At 42.5% G+C, this 20,753-nt stretch overlaps 1 protein-coding gene across 3 annotated transcripts in view; it reads right to left on the bottom strand.

Annotated features, from left to right (window-relative positions):
* Positions 1–20,753, bottom strand: part of MTMR7 (myotubularin related protein 7) — a 113,751-nt gene that overhangs the window by 22,440 nt on the left and 70,558 nt on the right. For 2 of the 3 annotated variants that reach the window (XM_003256708.4, XM_030812330.1), the window contains exons 6-7: positions 19,595–19,729; positions 9,321–9,453 (exon numbers count right to left, since the gene is read on the bottom strand). In XM_003256708.4, the coding sequence (XP_003256756.1) occupies positions 9,321–9,453; positions 19,595–19,729 (268 nt within the window). The remainder of the gene's footprint in view (positions 1–9,320; positions 9,454–19,594; positions 19,730–20,753) is intronic. The other variant, XM_030812329.1, reaches the window with a different exon arrangement.

The following is a 20,753-nucleotide window of genomic DNA, read 5'->3' as shown; positions in this document are numbered from 1 at the left end:
AAAGGACAACTATATGTCACAAACATATATAAACTACAGTAAAAAAATTAAAAAGCAAAGACAACAGATATAATTTTAGGACCTCTGCAAATGTGGAATTTACTTAGAAGAAAATAAGCCTCAGATCATCTGCCTTAGGTATTTCCTAAACCACTCTCACTTTCTCCTATGCAATTGCTGGCTGGGGTCAGTGAGGGTGCACAAAAAGTCTCCATTTGAATCCTGTGGGGCTAGTCTTTCCTGTACCCTGAGATCTGAAGTTGAAACATACATGGCCCTCCCTTGATCACCAGCCCAGCACTTGTCTGAGTTCTGCCAATGTTGGCTCTGTCCTTTTCCCATTTTGGAGTCATGAAGCCAAGATCCCTAAGACAGTCTTCAGAGAACTGGCAAAATGATGACAATGTCCCTCCACTGAATATCCACCAGGTGAAGCCATTCAAAGAGGACTCAATTATGGCCTGTACTATCAAAGTGTTTAGGCTACACAAGCTCATCACCATATGTTCCAGAATACTATTTACCAATGGCCTAAAGAAAATCAAGCAGCAAGTTCATAGAATAATGTGCTATTAGTATTCATGAATGTGAATTCTGTGTCTAAAAGACAAATTCACAGTGTATGATGGTAACCTGTACTATCTTAGGTTTAACACGTGGTAAGGAAAAGTGAATATTAACTGCAGAGGTGTGTAAAACTTTGCAACAAATAAAAAACATGTGGCTGGGCACCGTGGGTCGTGCCTGTAATCCCAGAACTTTCGGAGGCCAAGGCAGTAGGAATGCTTGAGCCCAGGAGTTCAAGATCAACCCGGGTAATGTAGCAAGACCCCATCTCTACAAAAAATAAAAATAAAAAATTAGCTGGGTGTGGAGGTGCACGCCTGTAGCCCAGATACTCAGGAGGGTGAGGCATGAGGCTCACTGGAGCCCAGGAGTCAGAGGCTGCTGTGAGCTACAGTTGCATCACTGCACTTCAGCCTGGACAACTACAGGGAGACCCTCTCTCCTATTTTAAAAATATGTATGTGTGTGCCCATTTCTGTTATATCTGCCATATGTAAATAATGGGGTTGGTGCTTTCCTCTTAATGAACCTTCACAACCACCCATCTAGAGTGGATAGAATTTTTTTTTTTTTTCTGAGACAGAGTCTTGCTTTGTCTCCCAGGCTGGAGTGCAGTGGTGTGATCTCGGCTCACTGTAACCTCTGCGTCCTGATTCAAGCAGTTCTCCTGCCTCAGCCTCCCGAGTAGCTGGGACTACAGGCACACAGCACCACGCCTGGCTAATTTTTGTATTTTCAGTAGAGACGGGGTTTTGCCATGCTGGACAGCAGGTCTTGAACTCCTGACCTCAGGTTATCCGCCCGCCTCAGCCTCCCAAAGTGCTCAGATTACAGGTATGAGCCACCACACCCAGCCAACAGAATTATCTTGATTCATTAAGGAGTAATGGGCTCAGATGCTAGCAATGCAGCAAATACACTGGGATGGAACTCTAAATCCCTTAACTCCACTTTCCACATTATTTTCACTAAAAAATGGAGAATAATTAAAAGTCAATATACAAACTGAGCCAGGATGTACAGGAATCGAACTGAAGGTAGGGTTTAAGGGATGCTAAAATCTAATAGGGAACTCAAAGCAAATGGCACAAGAGAAGTCGAGACTGGGAAAAGATGGAGTGTTGAGAGGCTGGAAAGTCTGGCGTGGATGTAAAGTGGTAGGGACTCTATAGAGAGAAGGCCAGGTATCCCGGAAGACTGAGAAGGTGGCTGCCAGTAACTCAAGTGGTAAAATGAGCAGCACTTGCAGCAGAGGCTGCAGGGGTGGGGGTCATTCCACACGCCTCATGCCAGCTGAGGAAGCTTCCAGGACCAACACTCTTATGAACTTTGAGACTGTATTGTCACTGGCAAGCAAATACCGAACTGCCAAACCCCACCTAGAGCCTCACGGAAAAACAGCTCCTCTTATCACTAACATTAGCCACAACTGTCTTGAGTTTGATGGGCTACACTTTCTTCTACAATCACTCATTTTGAAGCTCTCCTAGTTCTCTGAAAATCTGCCATCATGGTTAACAGAACAATACTTCTGAGGGTGAACATTTTAAAATCAATCTTTGAATTGTCTCAGTGAACTGCAAAATAAAGCATCGCTAGGAGAAATATAACTACTATTCTCTCATTAAATAACCTTCTTTTATTTTGCGCCTTTGATAATGTCAAATGCTTTGGCTTTGACATCCAGTTAAAACATTCAATATGACTTACCAAGGGAAGGCCCTCAGTGAGATCACTAATAAACAAGCATGATCTTTTCTTCCTGCCATGATTTCTGCTCTAGGTCAAAATTGGTTACTTCTTTCAGAATGAATGAATGAAGCACTTGTCTATCCACTGCCTGGCATATAGAACACTCTCAATAACTGTTTGATGAATAGATGAGCGTCTGCGATAACCGTCCCGGCTCCTGTGTGTTAAGTACTTACTACAAACAGGTATTGTGCCTGAGGCTCTGCATAATCTACCCTACAGGGTAGATTCACTCTCGATTTTCAGATTGGAAAGAGTGGCTTCAAGAGGTTTACCAGGCCATCCACGGTTACGTAGCCAGTAAATAACTGAGCTGGAATCCATTCCACCGCACATGCATCCATGCCCTTCCTCTAGCCTGTGCCTCTGCACTCAGCATATGATGGTCCAGACGGGCAGGTCCCATCCAGCACCTGCGCAGCTGTGTGTGAAATCCTCATACAACACCAGAGAGGCAAAGCACACATACTTGATCCATTTTTTCCTCTAAATGACCATGTTGATAACCAGTGAAGCCTGACAGGCTGCCGGTCTAGCAGAACACTTGTTAAAAGGCCATACAAACTGCTATTTCCATGTAGAGCGACCTGTTTCCACTTTAATGGGAAAATGGGTTTTCTCTGTGGAAACCTAGGCCAGGGTGCCAAATTTTGAGAAAGAAATGACTAGATTTTCAGGTTATTATTGGTTATCGCCTCCAATAGCTAAGTGATCTGAGGAAATTAATAATGGTTAAAAACTGAGACTACAGAAAGCTGCAGAAGGACCAACCTTTACAGCTTTTCATTAGCTCACATCTGGTAGAATTTCACAGCATAAATTTGCAGGTAATGTGATAAAGGAAACACTTTTAAACGAAAAGCTTAAATTCGCAATATCTATAAAGGGCTGAATCCATCTTCCATTTCCTCAAGGTTGAATTAGCCAGCCCTCCATAAGGACATGAGGCACGGAAGCACATGTCGAGCAAAGGGGACATCGGAACCGACAGCCACAACCTCTCCTCTCCAAGCAGAGAGAACTATTTCAGAGAAACCCCTGGAGCTGGGTGTGTCGGGGGCTGTTCCCTTTAGACTGCCTCCAAGGCAACTTGGCAGGGAGACTAGAGCAGGCATCCAACATGTGACCAGCATACCCACCACGATGACGCCTCCCACGTCAACTCCAAGTGCTCTGCCTCCAACCATCCTTTCCACACCGAAGGAAGATTCCAATCAATCAGGCCTCAAAACCTTTGCATGGAAGAACAGATCGGGTATCATCTCTAGGGCCACCTGACTTTGCCACAAAACATTCTCCACAGTCAATGCCCATCATGTCAGGGAATATTTTTTGAAGTGGTTCTATTTTGAGGCCTGCTAAAAAGATTCCAGTCTTTTAGAATGGATCTGTTTGGCCCCCTTTCATTCAGTCCCTGACCATACAATCGCCCACATCCCTGAGCTGACGCAGGGCCTGCGTCCCACATGCTCTGGGCTCACTTTCCCTGCTCCACTGTTAGGCTAAGATTTGCAAGTCCGTAGAAAAACTTGCTGAGAAAATACCCAAAGGCCTATGTCTTGTTTATTAAATAATTTTTGATGAACATGCGCTGATTGCACACAGACCCTATCACGAGACAAACGCTTCTGAAAACTGTGCTGTTACTCCATGTCTTTTGAATAAAGAAATTCAGCAAATGTACCCATAAGAAGGCATGGGGCCTACCAAATACTTGCCTGGCTGACTGAATTCACCTACAGCCCATCAACGTATCCATTTCATTGAGTGCTTGTTTTCAAATACATTATTGCTTCCCAAGAGAAACCATACCCACCTTACATTGGAAAGCACTTTATAGTTTGCAAGAAATCCTTTTAATTATCATGAGTTAAAGTGGGGAAGATATGTTGCTTACATTGCTTTACAAATACAGAAAATGAGATTTGTTCAAGTTTACCCAGAGACTCAATCAAGAACCCAAACCTAGGACTTCACACACTGAGGCCAGGGCACCTTCCATACCAACCCACTACCTCGAGAGGCACAAAAGCCTAGTGGTTAAGAGTGAGGCATCTGAACTCACATTAAGTAGGTAAAAATGGTGGTTCTACCACTTATTATTTTGAGCTGAAACAGGTTTCTCAGGCTCTGTGTCTCAATTTCCTCATCCATAAAATGAAGATAAGAGTAGCAACAACAACTTCAATGAGGTTTACTTGAGTAAATACAGCTTAAAAAATCTGAACCGTGTCCAATACATAGTAAGCCTTCCATAAATGTATCTTCATTACTATGTGAGGTGGTTATAATGATCCTTGCAGTTCATATAATGTTCCTTGTGGTCACAAGCTGTGAGCTTGTCTTACATCAGAATCACTACTCAACAAGGATCACTGTAATATGATAAAAAGTGCTAGGTTTAAATACCGCTTTGTAATGTGATACTGGAAAGGATGTTTTTAAAAAACAATTTAAAAGTGTAATACACCAGACTCTGTAACTGGAAAGAGGCACTCCCGCTGGCCTTGAAGAAACAGGCTGCCATGTTGTGAACAGCCAACATGTGGGGCCCTCAGCTGAATTCTGCCAACAACGGTAAGTGCTTGGAAGTAGGTTCTTCCCCGTTCAAACTTCCTAATGAGAACGCAGCCCAGCTGCCACTTTGACTGCAGCCTTGAAAGATGCTAAGAGGGTCCCTGAGTTCCCATTTATGCTTGAGACACATCCAGACTCCTGCCCTACAGAAACCATGAGATAATAAATATCGTGTTTTAAAAAAGGAATATACCAACCATAGCAAATATTTTGTAAATAAAGAGGGAAAAAGGGAATAACATCACTCTCATCTTTCCTTGGTAATGCAGTGACCATTCTGGACATGCTCTCCTAGTCTTTCTTCAGACATATGATTTAATGTGTAGTGAATAAGAATATGCAAACAATTTTATGACCAGAATTTTTCACTTACATTATACATATTCTCCCATGTTAGTACATATAGTCTTCACATTTAGTATTTTTCATGGATGCAAACTTTTCTATCAAGAAGGTGAAGTAAAATTAATCAGTCTACTACTGTTAGAGATTCATTCAGCTTTCAGTATTCTACTATTATAAATAAAACACTACAATCAACATAGGCATGTCTATATCTTATTTTATTTTTGAGACAGGGCCTCACTCTTTGTCACCCAGGCTGGAGTGCAGTGGCATGATCATGGCTTACTGCAGCCTCAACCTCCCAGGCCCAAGTGATCCTCCCACATCAGCTTCCTGAGCAGCTAGGACTACAGGCACTAACCACCACGCCTGGTTGATTTTTTTTTTTATTTTCTAAATTATCTGTAGCGACAGGGTCTCACTGTGTTGCCTAGGCTGGTCTCAAACTCCTGTGGCTCAAGTGATCCTCAATGTCTCAGCCTCCCAAAGTGCTGGGATTATAGGCATGAGCCTCCATGCCCTTCCTGTATCTTTATTTTTAAAAAACATATTTTGGATTAGTCCCTAAGAGGAAGCAACCTGGTAAAAAACTATCTCTAAACCAAATATGTTATGTCTGTCTAAGCCAATTTAAATAATACGATAAAAATTTACAGCACTAGTTTTACCACATTCTTTTGAGTAGTGAATATCTTAATTTGTAAAACATTGGGTGGCGAATGGTACTTTGAGGTTTTAACTTACATTTCTCTAATTACCAGAGCAAGTTTACATGTTTATCTACATGTTTATTTCAACTTACTGGTTATCCTTTTAAAAAATTATGCTTTTTCGTCTACAGAGTACAGATAATACCAGGTACTGCACACAACTGTTGTGAAAATCAGATATAATCATTTAAATGAAAATACTTATGAAATGTGGCAAAGAGCAGTTGCTCAATTTTTAGTTTACTGAATACATTGATGAATAAATGGTCAGTGACACAATGACCAACAGTATTAATCTAACAGTCATGTGGAAGGTAGGCAGGCACAAAGCTACTCGTGGGGAGAAAGTGAAATTTTCTAGGTGACCTCCAAAAGATGACAAGTTGATTGGAAGTTGTGTCTTTCCTATCAGTGCCTGCCGACCTTCAGGGCAGATATGAAGAGGTGTCCCAATGGGGCACACCCTCAACAAGTGGAGACATGCAAGTAACTCCATGCACCTTTCCACCTTCCTCTTCACCACTTCCTCCCCAACACCCAGGTTGCCTAAGAAGTAAAAGCTCCACCTCTGCTGATAATAATACCCTGGCCTTGAAAGGGCCAGGCTCTTCTGCGGACTGTTTTAATGGATGGAGCTGGAAGCCATTATCCTCAGTAAACTAACTCAGGAACAGAAAACCAAGCACCACATGTTCTCAGTTAAAAGTGGGAGCTGAACAGTGAGAATACATGGACACACGGAGGGGAACAACACACACTGGGGCCTGTTGGCGGGGGTGGGGGAGTGGAGGGCGAGCATTAGGAAAAACAGCTAATGCCTACTGGGCTTAATAGTTAGGCGATGGGTTGACAGGTGCAGCAAACCACCATGGCACACATTTACCTATGTATATCCTGCACATACCCCGGACTTAACAATTTAAAATAAAAAAAGAAAAGAAAATACAGGGTATCCTCTTATTACTTGAGGGAAAAGCCAGTATCTGTATTATCAAAAGGGAAACTATTGTGAAAATCAGTTCACTAAATTACAAAATTGCTTGCTATGTGACTGAAAGGCATCATTTTCTCTCCTTAGGAAGTATACATCCCGCAAAAATAGTTTGGTTGAGACTTACAAATCAAAGTTAAAATTAAATCATCTCTATAGAGGACCTACACAGGATGTGAACTTGGTCCTAGATCTCAGTTTCTGATGAAATATCTTGCAGCTCTTGCTCACAGACAGCTGTTTGAAACCAGAATGCAAACAATTTTACTTTTCTGTTATTCAGAATCTCTTCTGATTATATCCATAACAATGGTAAAAAATAATTCAGAAAATAATAATCATGAATGAAATGCATCATTCATTCCTCTGCCTACCAAGTGACCAGCCGTATGAACCTTCATATCTCTTTGAGGCCAAGGATAGCTGTTTGAAGGAGGAAAAGCCTTAGAAGGTGGGTCTGATTGCAACACTTCATCATCGGCTCAGCCTCCGCAATGGTTTATAATTTACTCGGTAAAAACAGATAGTCAAACATTGGTCAAGACCACGTACAAGCATCCAGAAGGATATTCTTGCCTACTGCACTGCACGTAGCTGGAAAAGTTATGTGAAGGCAGCATGTTCCCTTATGAAACAGACAGCTGCCCTCCGGAACTTGGTCAGTTTGCCTGTTCTTTAGAAAACAGTAGTGTCAGACCACAGGCATAAGGGCAGGAGAAATGGTTCCTAACGAAAAACCAAAGAATTACCCATTTAAGAACAAAAGTCAAATGTATATGATATCAGCATTGGTAGGAGCGACTTTCTGAAGAGAAGAATATTTATGTTTTCCACGTCATCTTATGAAATGACTAAATAAAAAATTTAAAGCATAACGTAAGGATCCTGATAAATGATGAACAGTCTTCAGACAAAAGTCAGACTACCTTTCCAATAACAGTACCAAGCTAGTCCAATTTTTCAACACATAAAAAACATAGTTTGTAGCAGGAATAGCCAAACTGTGCATGACAATCTCCAAAAGTTTAAGCTGCTCAAATAATCATGCCCAGGGTATGATCACTGTGACCTGAGACAATGTCCAGGTATTGTCACTGTGACCTGAGAGACTGACTGCCAACTACGTACACAAGATGGAAATGGCTCTGGGGCTGAGATGTTTTCAGATGTAGGAAGGGATTTCTGCTGAAGAGGGGCATCAAACTGTCACAGCTGGAAGACCCATAGAAAGTATTGGTCTAATCCTGTCATTTTGCAGCAGGTAATGGAGCCCCAAACAAGTTAACTGATGTGTTCAAAGTTTCATAGTGACTGAGATGAACCAGAAAGTACGAGAAACTGAATGGAAATTAGGCCTGTTTGTGACACTCAGATTTCTCCAACCCCAATGTTAGGGGGTTCTAATTAAACGAAGAACAGCGTAAGTAACTGAGAGCAAACGTGGATTCCTGGAAAAAATAATTCAGCACCTTCTTTGTCCCTCTTCATTCCAGAGCCTGCATTTCCAATCAAGACAGCCCACTTCCGGGCTCCCCGCTCCAGCTCTCCAGGGCTTTCCCCAGAAGCGCAGACACTGCATGGACAGCCAAGGCACAAGGCCATGGTTTCTGCATCCTCTGTCTTTTCCCAGTTCGCAGAGCCGGAAGTGGTAGACTACAGCGACAGATTCCTCTTGGGATCACTACGATCACAAGCAGCAGAAGCAGCAGACTAAGCCGGTTTTGCTTGAAATGCAGAATTTCTGCTCGTCAGCATTTGGCTGGCTTGGCCACGTGAATAACTCTTCTCTATTACATAATCCATCTCTTTAATTTCCTGTCCACACGAGTATATAAGGATGTGGGTACGTGTCTTCTAGTGTTCGCCATATATGTCGAAGTGTGTGTGGAGGTGGCGGGAGGTTACATGCATGTGTATTGTGGTGGCTGCTATTTAGAAATGAGGGTCAGGTCCTCCAATATTCTCCCTTCGAATGGCCACTCAGCAAGGATACAGTTTTTGAACCTGATCTCCATACAAGAATGGTTAGTTATTGCTTTAAATGTAGGACTGCCTTATTCCTAAATGGCCTTGAATGTGGATCAAACTAACATTATGAGTAAGAAACAAAAATACCCCTGTGCACTTTGACCTTAGATGTTAAGCACCATTGTAGAGTCCCTGACTGATAACCACCAAGTGACAAAACCACATCACAGTGATGCTTACAAAATAAGAGAAAAGTTCTTAAGTGTTTAAAAAGCCACTGTAACATGATATTCTTCCCAAATGATGACACCTATGTAAAAAAAACATTTTAAAATCAAGACTATCTTATTCCCTTTTGGCATCAAAATACTTAACTGCATTTTAATGCTGTGCATAAGGAAATGGTTTACCTTCCAGCATTTTCTGCAGACTGTTCCTCATGACATGGATGTTCTCTATCCCGATAAACTGAAACTTGATATTGGAATAATTGTCTTCATTCTCATAGCCTTTCCCTGCAGCACGATTTGCCATTGCATTAAGCTGCAGTGGTCAGCAAAACAGAACAGTCATCAATTACACTGATGAAACAATGATGAAACAACCAAAACATTTCATGGATACCCAATCAAAGCATTCAGAATGATGTACGGAAACATAATATGCTTATTTGAATCACTGCAACCTTGTACTGAACTATATAGCTTCAGGCACTCCTGCTGAGCTTATATTCAACAGCATGAATTTGTCAGTGTGGGTCACATTTTCTTAGCTGGAAAGCAGTCTACTGATAAACCCTTCTGGAAATGTCACTTCCAGTCCCCGTCAGAGATGCCAAACTGAATGTGGAATTCTGTGATGGAACCAAGTAGTCCAGTTTAATACCACACACAACCGACAGGTTGGCAGAAGAGTATCAGCAGAAACAGCTGTCAAAGTAAGGCTCTATACATTATTATATCTTCTAGTATTATATTGCCAATAAACATGTTATCAAATAGGAATGGTTGCATCATTCTAATTTGCCCACAAGATCCCTCAGATGCCCGATTAAACCTTGAGCAGGAATTACTGAATCAAATGAAGAGAGGGAAGCAACCAGGTCTCCAGAGGCATTGCCACCGGCCACCTTACTGACATCTAGACATCTACTGGGCTTTTTGATCACTTTCATTATTATAATTTTGCATATGAGACGTTGGGGTCTCCAAGTGCAAACGAGGTTAAGTCACAGTGGTCTTTGAAGAAATTTATTAAATCCAAACACTGTCCTAGCCTGCGTGGCTAAAATCAAGAAGGAGACAAGTCCTACTTTAGCTGGGAAATACATCGGTTTCTAGAATGTGTAAACATTCTTGCTATTTTATTAAGCAGGTCATCACATCCTAGAAAACAGCATTCGCTGACCATTCTCCTCCTCCACCCACCAAGGACAGGAGGGCTAACCCAGGCAGAGAACCTACGCTGAGAACTCACCACCAGAAAAAATATCTGCTTTTAAAAGCACAGTGCACAATAGTACTTTTTAAAAGCTAAAAGAGCTAAGTTTAAAGTTAAAGACACATATGTTCTTTGACATAGATCTCCTAAAAGTCTGACAAAATTAAAAGTACCAGCACATAAAAATAGATGCCCAAGAATGTTTATTGAAGAAAGCTGAAAACCCATGACTATCTCAATAGGACAATGACAGGATACATGATGGTTTATCATGCCCTGACCTGGGAGCAGTGACGAAGAAGGAGGGCACAGATCACACAGCAGACAGACAGATGCTCTGAGGCTTACAATGGGGTTGTGTCATGATGAGCCCATTGTAAGTTGAAAATGCCGTAAGTCAAAAGTGCATGGCAAATGGGAGCTGCGCCCGCTGCTGCTGCCCAGCATCACAAGAGAAGTACAGTTTCTGAATGTTGATTGCTTTTGCACCATTGTAAAAAGTCAGAAAATCATATAGGTCGAACCATTAAGTCAGGGACCCTCTGTGTATAGACTTGGCACTGGCCCATAACAAGTGAAAAGAGTAAGCTACGAATAATATTCCTACAATCATCCATTTTTATAAAACCAACTTATAGATATGTATTTAAGTTTTTGCGTGTTTATCAAGCAGAATAAAAATGTATAGAAAACGGTACCAATTTGGCAGCAATTACAGCAGAAAGACAGCATGGCAGGCGACAGGAGAATGCCATCAGTACTACTTTGGACGCCCCTGTAATCTTTCACCGATACCAAGAGTGTATATGAAGTTTGTAATTGAAATAATAGAAATAAAGTATATTAGAAGTGAAAAAAACAGCAGAGGATAAGCCATTGCCATAGGGGCCCAGGCTGGCAGACACGTCACGTTTCAATAGCGGCCCGGCTCCATGACTTGGTTTATGTGACATCAGCTGGGGCACATCAGCCCCTCAGGACACTGTTCCCATCTACAAAAGGGTGTCATCTTTCTCCCAGGCATGCTACAAGAATAAAGAGTTTGGCCTTAATCAAGAAAAAAAAATTAAAATAATGCATTTTAAGACAACTTATGTTCACACTTTAAAAAGTATAAATATTTTATAGGGAAACTTTTGTACAATTACCTATAGACAGTGTTCTTCCAAAACTATTATAAAATATCACTGCTCTGTATAATTATTTTTCAAAGATGTTGGTTTATCCTTTATAACAAGCATCATAAATAGAATTAATAGAAGACTTGCAAGTATCCTTATGTGACATGAACCTTACATTTATGCTGTATCTTGACTAATTCAAGTTAAGCCTATTCACCACATACCACAGAGATACTCTTTTAAAAAGCATAAGAAACAAAAACCAGCCAGGCACAGTGGCTCCTGCCTGTAATTCCAGCATTCTGGGAGGCAGAGGTGGGCAGATCTCTTGAGCTCAGGAGTTCAAGATGAGCCTGTGCAACATGGCAAATCCCCATTTCTACAAAAAAAATGCAAAAATTAGCCAGACATGGTGGCATGTGACTAGTCCCAGCTACTTGGGAGGCAGAGGTGGGAGGACTGCTTGAGCCTGGGAGGTCAAGGCTGCAGTGAGCTGTGATCGTGCCACTGTACTCCAGCCTAGGTGACAGAGCGAGACCCCACATTACTGACCATTCTCCTCCTTCACCCACAAAGGACAGGAGGGTTATCCCAGGCAGGGATACAAAAAAAAAAGAAAAAAAAAAAGAGACAGAGAGACAGACTACATAGTCTACAAAAGTTAGAATGTGGAATAGATTTTTTAAACATAAACAAAAAATAAAATATTATTTTAATCTATAATTAAGACTCCATGTACACATTATGAAATAGCTGATTATCCTTGATCTGGGAGAACTGACTGGTAATCTTCCTTAAAAGCAAAGGAGCAACACAAATAACCTCCTGAACATCAATGTGCACTTCTCAGAATGAACAGAAGGTGGCAATATTTCATCTACCATCTGAAGTGTAATTTCTTAGGATTTCCACCTCTTTTACAGGATCTATCATGAAAATGTAGCAAAAGCTGAACCCTCAAAGCAGGAGACACGGTTTTACAATTAATAAAAACTCAATGTTATCTTGCACATTTTATGTGTATGTGTCTGCAGTAAGACATAGCATCCCTTACAAAAACAAATCGCTATTACTGCATCAAATATGGTCCTCTGTCCCTTTGACTGAGAACTCCATTTCACAACTAAAGAAAAGCTATTCATTTCAGGTCCTAAAAGTTCTCAAGTAGATAAAGCAATAAAGGTAGCCATTTCAGTTTCAATTTATGTTTAAGAAACACAACAGATAGGTGAAAAGTAGGACTGGAAAAATACCCTGCTTCCTAACACAAGGTTCTTTTGCTGTTTGATAATATCAGTGTCTTTGGGTGCAGAGAAGTTAATAAATGAAGCAAAGTCAACACTCTATAGACACCTACTATGGCCAGGCGTTAAGTGGAATCAAAAGAAGCTGTTCCTGCTGCCTTCAGCTTTAAACTGACAACGGAAGGGAAAGCACATGGCACCCAGTGGGCCCAGATGACATCCACCATGACAGGGCAAGAGCTGAGGAACGGGAGAGACAGTGACAGTGACAGGAGTTGAAATCTAAGGCAACTCTGTCGGCCTGGGGATGAGGGGCAACGTTGTGTTTAAGAGAGAAAGCTACAGCTGCACTTTCACATAATCTGTAAGGATGGAGAGAGAGGGGAGGGCATTCTAGATGACCAATGGGCTAACCACTCCAGGTGAAGACGAAGGTTCCTGTGTGGCAGCTACAGCAAGAGGGAAGGCTGGAAAGCACTGAGGGTCCACTAAACAGGCCCAGCCAAGGCACTGAGACTTCACCTGTGGCAGTGGAGAGAAACTCCAGGATTTTGAGCAAGTCTAACTGAAAAACTGGAGACTGATTTAGTGTCCACAACAGAGAAGATACACAGGAATGAGGAGCGAGCAGAGAGGGGTGGACACTGAAAACCTCAGCACTGAAAGAGGAGGGACGGAAAATGCAGGCTCCACAAGGGGCCCTGAGTGTCTCATTTATGGCCACATACGGATCCTTCAAACCGGCATGGAACAGGCACTCAAGGAAGATTTACTGACCAGCTGAGCAACTGCATAAATGACTGGATAACAGAATGAGGCCAGGGGAGAGAGGCCAAGACTGTGAAGAAACAGCACGAGATTCTCACCCTAAGCCTGAATCAATCAAATGTTGAAAAACTCAGTCTGTGTTCATCTTGGTATCAGGTTAAAGGTCAGCCTGGTCACTGCCTTAGTCCTCAAGTCTACCATTTACACAGCTACATTTTACGCCTGAAAAATGACAGTACCTTCGCTGACATGGTTGGGAAATGACCGTACAAGCTGATCTTGGCAGGAGGGGGACTTCGTCTTGCCCTAACACAGGTTGTCAAATGACGATCTTTCTCTCTCCCTCCTATGTAACTGGTTAAAGGAAGAAACTTCACTTGTGGTGCAGACACAAACATGTGAGTTGATTTTATTCTTTGTAACTATTCTCTACAACTGTGCTAGTCAAAATCCTCCTTTCTACCCACTAAGAACCTCTTGGGCAGATTTAATAGTGTCAGGTTTACATTCAGATAGAAAATCTCCATCCAGCCTAACTCAGAATTCCAGTCCCGTATATGACGCAAAATTAGCTCTTCCCCGCTGCCTTACAGGCTGTTTGGACTGGTGAGGGGTTTGCTCCAGCCCGCCCTCCCTCTCCTCTTTCTTGTAGGCCCTATCTGTGTACTGGGAGGATGGCTGCAGAGGAGGGATAAGAGGAGAGGTAAATTTCTCTTTGGAAAGCTAGACAGGGTTGCAATTCGCTCTTCATCGGTTGACATGAGGTGGTCACCACTTCCCTCTCTGGCACAGTGTCCAAGTGCTGAATCTCCCAAGGTATAGATGCAGGTTTTTGGAGGTGGGGAGTACACATCTCACTGACATGGGAGATCCACCTTGGCGTGAGTCTATTCCAATACGCTCAACCTCCCTCACCAGCATACCCACCCCAAGTCACCTACAGCTGAAGACACCCGGTGGCTGAGCCCTTTTAGGAATGTTGAAGCAAGATGGCTGGTGCTCAGCTTCCTTCCTCAGGCTCCACTGGACCCACAGGAAATGTCTCCATCCTTGCCTTGCCAAAAGGAGGCAGCACAGATTGCTCCACGGCCACTGGACACTGCCCTCGCCCCAGGTCTCTTCACTCTGGTTGCTGCCATGACGGCCATCAGCAAGTGTGAGACCCCAGATTCCCCTCTCTCAGGCACCCTTCATCTCTACCACTGACTTTCCTAGGTGACCCCTCCCAGGACTTAGCCAGTAGGAGCCACCTACTCACTAATTCCAGAGAAAAAGAAAAACATCCCACATGACATCCTGTTACACAACTAGAAACTCGCTGACCTGCTGAAATCAGGGGGCAGAACCACAGCGAAGTCTCTGGAGAAGGAGCAAGGACAAAAGGCCAGGCGTCACGGAGGCACGCGCTGCCTCGCCCTCGGCCCTTCTCTTCATGCCTCAGCACCCCCTCCGCTGGCCCTGGCTGTGTGAGAGGAGCTGGTGGGGGGTTCTCCGGCCTCGTCAGGTGTGCGCTCAGAGGTGGTAACCCCACAGAGCTTCCACGGGGAAACGAGGCTCTGCTGGAGAATTTTTATAAACAGAAAAAACATCATGGTCAAACGGAGTGAGTGTGGGCTCTGGGGTTAGATAAGCCTGGGTGTGAATCCTGGATGTGAACTGTGAGACCCTGAGCAAATTACTCAGCTTCTTTAAGTTCTAGGCTTATCCATGAAAAGAAACAAAACAAAACAAAACCCTCCTAACCTGCCAGGATTCTTAAAAGAACTAAATGAGAAAGTACCTTGGCTGGGCACCATGGCTCACGCCTGTAATCCTAGCACTTTGGGAGGCCGAGACAGGCAGATCACCTGAGGTCAGGAGTTCGAGACCAGCCTGACCAACATGGTGAAACCCCGTCTCTACTAAAAATACAAAAAAATTAGCAAGGCGTGGTGGCGGGCACTTGTAAACCCAGCTACTCAGGAGGCTGAGGCAGCAGAATCGCTTGAACCCGGGAGATGGAGGTTGCAGTGAGCCGAGATCGTACCACTGAGCTCCAGCCTGGGGGAGAATAAAACTCTGTCTCGAAAAAAAAAAAAAATAAAAAATAAAGTGCCTGCCATTTTTACAAGCTCAGCAAAGTCCCAGAACAAATTAATGATAAAGTCATGAACAAGGTTGCAACGAGTTAGCCCTCATTTGAAAATTTAACGAATACTGCAACGACACTTTCATATGTTCCTAAAGCACCAGACCCTAGCAGTAATATGTGCCCTGAAGAGTATAATTTTTTTTTGGAATTGACATTCAATACATGCTTGAAGACTTCATTGACTTTGTCTCCCAATTTTTTCTTTTTCTTTCGAGACAGGGTCTCGCTCTGTTACCCAAGGTGGAGTGCACAGGCACAATCACAGATCACTGCAGCCTCAAACTCCTGGGCTTAAGCAATCCTCCCACCTCAGCCTCCCAAGTAGCTGGGACTACAGGCCCATGCCACCACATCCAGCTAATTTTTTTCTGTTTTTTGTAGAGATGGGGGTCTCACTATGTTGCCCAGGCTGGTGTCTCCCAAAAAATGTCAACAAGCAATTTAGAGGCTTTCATCTGAACAGGCAGCTCTGGAAGTTCTCAAGTGGGGCTAGCCTTGCTCAAAGGCCAAGAATAATCCAGGTCAGCTCCTAATCCTTTTTCTTTTTAATGAAACCTGTGAGCAAACCTGAGAAGTGCCTGCTTGCCAGGGTCCACACCTTCTAGAGCAAACTCAGTCTCCTGGCTACCAAAGAGGCCTAACACACTCTGGAACAAAAATCAACAAACACAATCTTTAAAAGAATGAAAGCTCTAAGCAAACAGTTTAAAACTCACGTGAAGTGTGCGTGCATGGATAAATATGAGAAGAGGGCACGGCTTGTACAAAACCCCAGTTTTCTTTAATGGATCAGTGTCAAACTCATCGCTGAGAGTAAACACACTTAGCACTAAATATACCCTTCGAATCAAATCCTTTGGATTGATTTATTTTAAATCTAGAATATGCCTGGCTCTACAGCTGCCACGTTTCCTAGAAGGTTTACACAACACAGTACATATCTGGATCACTGGTCCTAAAATTAGTAGGTGAATCTGTCTGGCTTTATTTAAATCTGAAAAAAACAGGATAAGAAATGGGCTTCCCAATCTCTCCTCAGTAAAGCCCCCGTCTTTTCTCTTCCTTTTCTTATCTTTCTTCAATATATCTAAGCAGCGAATCATTAAATCATCTGTAACTATTAGGAAATTCAAAATAGCCCCACCTTGCTTCAACAAAGGGTACGAAGAAGAGGTGGGAAGGCAGTCACGTTAGAAGGAAGGGTTTAAACACAATGAGCCAGAGAGAAGGGCACAAATTGACAGACAACAGTAAAAGCCAGAGATTTTCTGATATGTTTCAGTGAAAATCTTCCAGCAAAGGAGCTGTTTTTTTTTTCTCAGTTTGAAACTTTTATCTGTGTGTCGTGCTCTGAGAATTTAAAAGGAAGGGACCGTTTACTTATAATCTAGTAGAATGTGAATGTAACCTAGCTGTGGTAGCGGTTTCATCACTGATCTCCAGGACTGATTGGCCCATCTGGCGTCCGTGAGTAGTAAGTCCATCCTCACTACTCCACACACTTCTCTCCCGCTGTGTGCTTTGCTCTGAAGAAGACAGGATGGTTCTGAGGTGAGGGGACAAGTAGGGCACTGCTCTCACCCTATGAAAACATCACAGTCCATTATCCTGGACACAAATCATAATACTTGGTGACGTGAGGATCAGAGAATACGTGAAAATCACCAAGGCCTGAGTATCCACACAAAGGATAGGATTCAGTTCTCATGATTTCTAGGATCACCAATGAGTGTAGACCATGTCTATAATTACCTCTTCCCCACGGTGTACACTTTTAAATGACTTGAGCTGCTGGTTCTATTTTATCCTTCCTGTCGTAATATTTCCTATGTTCTTTTTTTAATACCTTCACTGACAGGTAATTCACATGTCATACCATTCACCCATTTAAAGCATACGACTCAGTGGAGTTTGGTATAGCCACAGAGTTGTGCACTCATAACCATGATCTCGTTTTAGAACATTTCCATCACCCTGGAAAGTAGAAAGTAGGTAGTGGTAGAGACATCCACTACCCATTAGCCGTCACTCACCATCTCTCTCCCTTCCCCTAGCCCTCGGCAACAATTAGTTTACTTTCAATAGCTCTGAAATGGCCTGTTTAAAGCATTTCGTGATTCCTTTGTGACAGACTTCTTCCTCCCAGTATAACACTTTCAAGGTTCGTCCATGTTGCAGTATGTATCCACAGTCCATTCCTTTTTATAGCTGAGTAATACTCCACTGAATGGACATACCGTATTTTGTAAATCCATTCTCCATTTATGAACATTTGGTTATTTACATTTCAGGCTATTACTAATAATGAACAAATATTCACATACAAGTTTTTATGTGGACATAGGTTTTCATTTCTCTTGGTTATATACCTAGGAAGGAACTGCTGATTCTTATGGTAACTCTACGTTTCACTAAATTTAAGGTCCTTATGCTCTTTTACCTTTTCTATATTGAAAAAAAATTTCAAATTCTAACTTAGGAAGTGAAAAGTTTTCCTAAAATGAACTTCTTACCCCACAGGAAAAACCACTGTAAACAGTGTGGTATACATTCTCTCAATTTTTTGTTTTTTGTTTTTTGTTTTTGAGATGGAGTTCTGTTCTTGTTGCCCAGGCTGGAGTGCAATGGCACGATCTCGGCTCACCGCAACCTCCGCCTCCCAGGTTCAAGCGATTCTCCCGCCTCAGCCTCCCCAGTAGCTGGGATTACAGGCATGCACCATGATGCCCAGCTAATTTTTGTATTTTTAATAGAGATGAGGTTTTACCATGTTGGTCAGGCTTGTCTCAAACTCCCGACCTCAGATGATCCGCCTGCCTTGGCCTCCCAAAGTGCTGGGATTATAGGCGTGAGCCACTGCACCCAGCCCCAATTTTTTTTAACGGGATTACATTAAACATAATTTCTCTATCCCACTCTTGTTGCCTAAAAGGACATCCTGGACTCCTCTGCTTACCATACGAAGAGACAGAACTGGACGTTCATCTTTCTCTTCAGTCATAGGTCCAGGCACATTTTCATTAGTGGCTAGGAAAGTGCAATGCCAAATAAGCTGACTAAGGGATGTTTCATTCTGTCATCTCATTCTGTCTGCTGTAGTCAATGCACTTGTAGGTGACTTTGTGTCTGTTCCTCTGGGGACTTTACTTGTTGAAGTTTTAGAAGACTTGGGTCTAAGGAGAAAAACTGGAATTTTATTGGACTTAACACTGATTCTCCTTAAAAACGAAAAAAGTAAGGCTGAGTGGGAGGTAAGTGTAAGATCAACGTGGCTCACTCCTTGATGTCTAGATCTATTATTTCCTATTGGTTTTCTTAAATTAGAAACTTAATATATTAATACATATGTAATTGTAAAAGAATAATTTTCTAACAATTAACAAGTAGAAAACCCTCTACGTCCCCAAATCCTACTCCCTTCTCCATGGAATTTTAAGAGTTCAGGGTTTAACCTTTCAGATCTTTTTCTACACCTTTTTACACACCTAGAACTTTTTATGAAAAAAATACATTTTTAAATTTACCTTATGTTTTATAAATCTTTCCAAGTCATAGGTATAGATTACTACAAGTTGAAGTTGAAAAATAATAGCTGAGTACTTTGCAACAACTGAACTGCTGGAGCTCCAGACTGAATTTTATTGTCAGAGCAGAAAGGGTTGTTTTAGAAAGAAACCGAGCACTAATGTGGTATACTTAGGAACGCAATCTCCAAAATGAAGCCACGTTCATTTGGGTGGCCCTGTGTGCCCAGCACAATGCTAGGGGCAGGGGAAATATAAAATGTACAGTTAGCGGCTTCAGGAGCACTAGACCTCCAGGAAGCAGCCGGCAGTGTGCCCAGACGCTGACTGTGCCAAGAGGAACCGCCCCTTTGCAGATGAAGCAACCTGCACAAGAGATGGCAGTTGGCTAGCCTTTGCCTGTCTCCAGTTTCACAACTCAGGTGCAAAGACATGCATCGCAACGGTGACACTTACTTTAGGCCGGGTGTCAACGACATAAACGAAGTCACTTCCTGGATTGGCTTTCCTGATGGCCTGGAGCATCTGCTCGTCCTCTAGGCACCGGGCACTGAAACCGGACAGGGGCTGGCTGCTCCGGCAGATGGAGGCCTAGGGGGAGAGGTCACAGCAACACAGCACCATCAGGTAACTGTACCCCTGAGAGACACTCTACCTGTGTCTCCAGAACAAAGAGCCCTGGGCTCACTGACAGTCCACCTCGGCTTTTGAAAATGTGATACAGCTTTCTGGAAATCAAGCCTTGTTTATTTTTAATTCAAGTCAAAGAAACCACTAATGGGCAAGCAATACAAAGAGCCTGTCTGTGCAAAATACTAGGAATGTGTAGAGATGTTTAGATAGGATCTAAGTTATGATATTCAAAACCATTTAAATTATCTACTTTTCACTGATACTGCTTCATTTTCCTGCTGAAAGAAGAAATACAAAATAAATAACTGGTCTCCTCAAATGTATAAGATACTATTAATGGTGACATTAGTAAAATAAAAATAATTTTTTAATGGTTTCCAACCTTTTTTTTTTTTAACTAGCCCATCTAGAAACATCACAAATACCAAAAACCAGTTCTAATTCTAAACGGGAAACTTTCACGGTGACGAGAGCCCAGATTGCTGCTAGGTTTGAAACCGAAGGACAGCAGGCACATACCTGTGCTGACTCAAGTCTACTTAGAACAAGGGGGATTTTTTTTGGAATCAGTCTGCATTCTCTGCCGCAAGTCCCGTACCCTGCAATTCTGACACAGTAGATTGCACTGTCAGATGATAGCTAAAAGAGCAGAAACATTTCGCTGAGTTATGAATAGGTAGTACAGATCCGACCTTGCAGCTATAAAACTTAGGCTTTTGTGACAAAGTACTTTCATGGATTTAGGTTTTAACATTTAAACACAAAATATCCAATAAAATGCATGAATGACTCAAAGCGTCTACATTGAGACTGTAAGTCCACAGCGTGAAAGAATGCAGGCAGTGACAGAACCCCTCCACGCAGGATAATATGGAGGGGAAAGTTGCACTGCAAATAGTCCTGTCATGTCACAGCCTGTTCAGGGTGCTTGCATTGCAGGGTTCCACCCATGAAGGGGCACCCCAACTCTTAGTCCAACCAT

The sequence above is a fragment of the Nomascus leucogenys genome, chromosome 4 (assembly GCF_006542625.1).
Source record: "Nomascus leucogenys isolate Asia chromosome 4, Asia_NLE_v1, whole genome shotgun sequence".
Taxonomy (NCBI): Eukaryota; Metazoa; Chordata; class Mammalia; order Primates; family Hylobatidae; genus Nomascus; species Nomascus leucogenys.
This window is presented reverse-complemented; position numbering and strand designations above follow the sequence as displayed.